At 53.5% G+C, this 6,000-nt stretch overlaps 1 protein-coding gene across 1 annotated transcript in view; it reads left to right on the top strand.

Annotated features, from left to right (window-relative positions):
• The first annotated feature begins 3,831 nt into the window (after positions 1-3,831).
• The window catches only part of HIF3A (hypoxia inducible factor 3 subunit alpha), a 28,279-nt gene continuing 26,110 nt past the window's right edge, over positions 3,832-6,000 (top strand). Inside the window, exon 1 of the mRNA XM_032388253.1 lies at positions 3,832-3,915. Coding sequence (XP_032244144.1) covers positions 3,890-3,915 — 26 coding nt within the window. The 5' untranslated portion in view covers positions 3,832-3,889. The remainder of the gene's footprint in view (positions 3,916-6,000) is intronic.

Genomic DNA, 6,000 nt, shown 5'->3' with positions numbered 1-6,000 from the left:
ATGGGATGGTTTGTTTTGTAAACGAGGGAGCTTCCAATTCTTTCCCACCTGAAGGGAACGAGGACTTCATTCAAACCTAACCCAGATGTCACGTCCCTGTTCAAAAGCCTCCCATGCTCCCATCACCCTCCGAGTGAAAGCCAAGGTCCACACGTAACCTAAAAACCCATCCTACGTGATCTTCCCATACTGCTGTCCACCTCATACCCCACACCACCTTTTCTGACCTCATCTCCCACTCTCCGCATCCATCCCTCTGCTCTAGCCACACTGGCCTCCATGCTGATCCCTGAACTTATGGGCCAGTCCAACCTCAGGACCTTTGCACTTGCTGTTTCTTCGTTTAGCACACTCTTCTCCCAGAAATCCATGGTGTTTCCCCCGTCCTCATCTTCAAGTCTTTGCTCAGATGTCACCTTCTCATTAAGCTCTTCCACAACCAAACCATTTAAAATTATAGCTCCCACTGCCAAAAATCACTACGCCCTCCATTCTCTGGGTTACATCTTTCTATAGCACTTGTTATAATGTACTGTATATTTCACTTACGTTTCTGTGTATAGTCATTTTGCCCAAATAGAGTATAAGTTCCATGAAGGCAGGTCAGGGATCTTAACCTGTCTTGTTCACCACCGTATCCCCAGTGCCTACAACAGCTCCTCTTGTATATTTAGCACTCTGTCCCCTGAGTCCTTCGGCCTATCTATCAATATTTGTTTGCTCTTCAGATTTTTCTCTTTTGAGATAAAACTTACATATAACAAGATGCACAAATCTTAAGAGTACGATTTGCTGAGTTTTGACAAATGCATATACCTTTGTAACCCAAACTCTTGTCAAGATAAGGAACCACTGTCCTGATTTTTTTTTTCCCACCTGCGATCAGCCTGGCCCATTCTGGAACTTCATGTAATTGAAATCACATAGCATACTTTGTTTTGTGTCTGGCTTCTTTCATTCAGCATAATGATCCTGAGATTCATCCATGTCGGATGTGTATCAATAGTTCATCCTTTTTCTTGCCGAACAGTGTTCACCATATGGGTATACCACAGTTTGTTATTCATATTGATATATTGATGTGTTGGTATGTGAACCTCAATATCTCTTCAATCCATCTCCTCTCCTTCACCCCCCATGGCTCTGCCCTGGCCACGGTCTTCTTTATACCCAGCCTCCTTGCTGTTCTCTGACCTCCTGTCTCACCCCATCGTCCGCTCTCCACAGAGCAACCAGAGGAATCTTTATAAGGCACACATTGTGTTCCTGTCCTGCTCAAGACTCTGCCATGGCTCCCTAGTGCCCTCAGGAGATCGCCCAATCTTCTTCAATGCCTTTCAGACCTGCTTCGATCTCACCTGCATGCACCACCCCAGCGTCACCTCCCACCTCTTCTCTTTACGCTCCAGGTTGCAGGCAGTCTCCTTCTCAGGTCCTTCATGGTACCAAGCTCTCTTGCCTCCGCACCATTATATTCTCTTCCCTCTGTCCAGAGTACTTTTCCCTAGCCCTCTCTTTACCTTCCTAACTGCTATTCATCCTATTCATTCAGATGTCTCCTCCTTAGGAAACCTTCTTGAGAGGCTGGGTGAGACACCTCCACAGAGCTCCCATGGTCCCTGGTGGCTCAGATCACTCTACATTTTAATAACAAAAAGGTCTCTGCTAAACTTCCGTTCCAGGAACAAACCTTGTTTCTCGAGACAAACAAGAACACATCCATTCAGCAAAAATGGGAAACCATTTCAGTGAACACATTTCCCCTATTGCCTTAGCTGCCAGGAAGCACCGAGTGAAGCTTCATGCTAACCTAGATCATAGATGCCTGGTGCATCCATACGTATTTGTAAATTCTGTTTTGATGTGTGTTTAACAAGTGCCAGTTTTCCTTGGGTCCTGTAGATCCTCACATTGGCTCTCTGCTGTGTCTTGCATAGCCCCTACTTCTTCGTGTAGGATACTGCTTCCCCTGCAGCCCTTTCTAATTTAGGCCTCTTGTTTTCTCATACTCCACATGCCTGCACACTGGAGCGTGGGAGATATTTTCTCTGTTTATCAAGATTCTTTCTTTTTGGGTGAAAGCAGCTAAAATCAATTCACACCAATCTAAGCACAAAGTAAATGAATAAAGTAATATTTAACAACAACAGCAACAGCCAAAAAATCCCATAATGGTTCTGAGATTAAAGTGGAGTTCATGTACGGCTGGATCCAGGTACCCAAGTGCTGATGTCAGAACTGTCTTTCACAAATTTTCATTTCTGCTTTCTTCTGTATAAACTTTCATCTCATAAAGCCTCTTCTTTCCTGGTGACCAGCTCACCTCCCACCAGCTGGGCAACTCCAGTAGAAATAAAGAACCTTTTTCTTTAGTTGCAGCAAATGTCTCAGGGTTGGTTCTCACTGGCCAGGTTAGGTCACATGTCTTCCCTGAACCAATTACTGTGACCAAGGAAACAGAATAAACTGATTGGCTAGGTTTGGATCCTATGTCTCTGGAGCTGGTGAGGGGAGGGTTATGGCCAGCCCTATTCAAATTTAATAGAGTGAGAGCAGAAAGAAGTGGTTTCCCACAAGAAAGCTGAGTGAGGGCAAAGCTGGGGAGGGCAAATCCTACAAACTTTGGCTATAGTATCCTTTTCCCTGTCCAAAGCTTCATCCAGAATACCGGTCCCCTGTGGATTAGTAAACCGTCCCCTACATACACACACACACACACACACACACAATACCGGTCCCCTGTGGATTAGTAAACCGTCCCCTACATACACACACACACACACACACAATACCGGTCCCCTGTGGATTAGTAAACCGTCCCCTACACACATACACATACACACACACACACACACACACACACATACACACACACACACACAACACCGGTCCCCTGTGGATTAGTAAACCGTCCCCTACACACATACACATACACACACACACACACACACACAATACCGGTCCCCTGTGGATTAGTAAACCGTCCCCTACACACACACACACACACACACACACACACACACACGTGTACACACACTTCCCTAGCCAATCCTAATGCTTTAGCCACTCCTTGGTGACCTTGTACCTCTCTCTTCTTACTTCACTAGTAGAAAGATACCATTTCTCTGCTCTTTTAAAAAGTGGGTGTGTTTGGGTTTTACATATTTACTTGACATAAACGTAATCATTCAACAGTGGGAACTTGAAAAGGGAGTGAGGGAGGCAAGGAGGTGGGACTGGTGTACAAAGGGTGGCAGACTGGAGGAGCGGGGTGAGGTGGGGGTACTGGCTGCAGGGATGGGGGCAGAGGGGCTGCGGACCGAGAGGGAATGGGGGAGTACAAAGGGGGAGGGATTGTAGAGCTGCGGTGGGGGTGGCGAGAAGCGGGGGTTCTCAGTGGATAAGGAGGAGGAGATGGAAGAAGCAGAGCTGGGCGACTTGCAGGGGGTGGGACTGGTGGTCTGAGGGGCCCAACCGGGGGGGGGGGAAATGGAGGGGTGGGCCGGGGCTGAGGGTTGGAGGGTGCGGTGTCAGGTCAGAGTGAACTGGGTGGCTCGGGAGAGGGCTGGTGTCGGAACTTCGCGAGAGAGGCTGGGCCAGGAGGCGCGGCCCGCGGACCCTGCGGGTGACACTGCCGAGGAAGCCCGCGGCTAGGGGTGTGGCTGGGGGGCGGTGTACGCCGCGGTATCCCCCCACTCCGGGAGTTCCAGGTCTTCGCCTCTGGTCCCGCCTCTTTCTCGGAAGTGGCACACCCGTCGTCCAACCGGAGCCGCGGGCCGGGCGCGGCGCAGCCAACGGCGCGGCGGGGGGCGGAGCTGGGGAGGGGGCTCGCTGGGCCAGGGGAGGGGGCTAGGGGCCTCGAAGGGCTCCGGAGCGGCGACGGCGAGCCATGGCGCTGGGGCTACAGCGCGCAAGGTACTGGGATTCGGGGCAGGAATGATGGGAAGCGGGGGGCTTTCCTTCCAGGGAACCCCCCGAGCCGGGTGGGAGATGCGCGGGTGCAAGCCGAGGACGCCCCGGGACGCGCGGTTGGAGGCACATCCCCGGCGCACCCTCCACCCTAGGGGATTGCAGGCGAGGGGGATTTCCCCAAGTCCCCGGCTGCCCCGCCCCGCCCCTTTAGCCTGGAGTGACTTCAGGGTGGTGATCCCCAATTTCCTGCTGCTCCGGGTTCGCTTTCCCTCCTGGTTAGGGTCCGTACGGAATTGGGGGTGCTTGTGTTCGAGTAGTTCCCGGGCTTCTGCGGAAGGCGTTCTCCTTCCACGTACTGAACCTACCGGCCTCCGAATTCCCAGCATTGAGGTTGTTCCTTGCCACGGGACCCCGGGGATCCTAGGGTATATTGGATACCCCAAAACTGAGCCTTCCCAGATTCAGGGAGTCCCTTGGAATGGGAAGTCAGATTCTGAGTTCAAGAGCAGAGAGATCCCTTATAATTGGATGCTCCCTGACAGTCTCTCAAACCTTGGGTTCCTTAGAAATAAGCGGGGGGGGGGGGTCCCCTTTCGGCAACTACCTGGGACCGTTCCCAGGGACCTTTTTGTATCCTTTTGAAAGGTAGAGTCACCCCTTTTAATAACAGAGAAACAGCCTGACCTACTTCCCAAACTCTAGCCCCTTATCTCCCTCTCCACCCCCACTCAGTGCCTGTGACTGTGGACAGGGGCACACCATCCAAGCCTTATTTGGGGAGTCCCCCATGGAGGGTGCTGTGCCTGATTCAGTGCAAGCCTTGATGGGAGCACCCCCTGCCGAAGTGTTCAGCTGGGTCCTACTGGCCAGAGGGTAGGTTTCTGTGATCACCTCCATCTGCTGAGTGCTCTGGGTCCAATGCCAGGGGGTCTACCTGGCCATGTTTTCTTGGGGCCCTGGAAAATCTTGCAGGCCCTTGGTTTCCCTTGTCCAATCTGAGGCATCCAGGAAGCCTCACCCCCTTCCCTCCTCCCTGGCTTCCCAGGTCTGATTGGGTCTGTCCACACCCCCATGTTTTTTAGTCCCCCCTCCCCTGCTGTTCCCCCCTTCAGTTCTTTTCCAGTCTCTGGCTCTGGGCCTGCCAGGGAACTCCATCCCACCCCTTCTGGGCCAGTCTCAGCCCAGCCCCTCCCAGTGCCCCCTCCTGGCTAGGTGGGGGCCCCTCTTGGCTGAGCTGGGGCGCTCCCCCCTCCCCACCAAGGCCAGCCCTTTCCTGTGGTGTCATCCCAGTGCTGTGCACCACCCACTTATAACTCGCACCCGGATCCTGGCCACGCTCCGTCCCCTCCTGCACCCCTAGGATGGCCCTTGGGCCAAAGGGGGCCTGGGTGATGGTGAGTGGGCCCCCATACCTCCTCACCCCCTTCCCTTCTTCCAGCTCAGGCTTACTGCCATCCTACCCCGGGCAGGGATGTTCTTGGGAAGTCCCTGATGGGTATAAGCGCCCAGGTGCCCCCCAGATCTGAGGGTTCCCAGAGAAGATGGACTTTGGGTACAGGTACCCCACTGGATTACCATGTCCTTGGGAATGAGCAGAGGCAGAGGCAGAGAGACTCCTGACTGACCCCACCCCAAGTCCTTTCTCAAACCCAAACCCTGCTTCTGGACAACCTAAGGCCCCACAAATCCTCTATACTTTCTTCAAGACCCCCACTACCCTCTCAGTGTCAGAAGCGAGAGGGCCAAGAGCAGCCCTGAGTGTGGCTCAGGGTCTTCCTACTTTCTCCTTGCCTTTGCTCTCTGGTGGCAGTTTCTTCAGAGGTGGGCTTCTCCCTCTCATGGTTGGGCGGGGCGGGGGTACTGGGCCCCAGCCCCCATTCCCAGGCCTCACTCTGGGGCCTCCAGACCCTGGCCCCGCCTTCTGTTCTCTGCTGGAACACAGAGGAAGGGTGGCAGGGTTCCAGCCGCACGTCCCAAGCTGGGCAGAGTGCCAGGGGGCTGGACCAGGGCTGGGCATGGGGCCAGCTGGGGAGGCTGGCCAGCTGGGGAAATCCGGAGGCAGCAGAGGTGGGACAAGGGGAAGGCACT

The sequence above is a fragment of the Phoca vitulina genome, unplaced genomic scaffold (genome assembly GCF_004348235.1).
Source record: "Phoca vitulina isolate PV1807 unplaced genomic scaffold, GSC_HSeal_1.0 scaffold52, whole genome shotgun sequence".
Lineage (NCBI taxonomy): Eukaryota > Metazoa > Chordata > Mammalia > Carnivora > Phocidae > Phoca > Phoca vitulina.
Note: the sequence above shows the minus strand (reverse complement) of the source record. Positions and strands in the feature narration are given on the sequence as shown.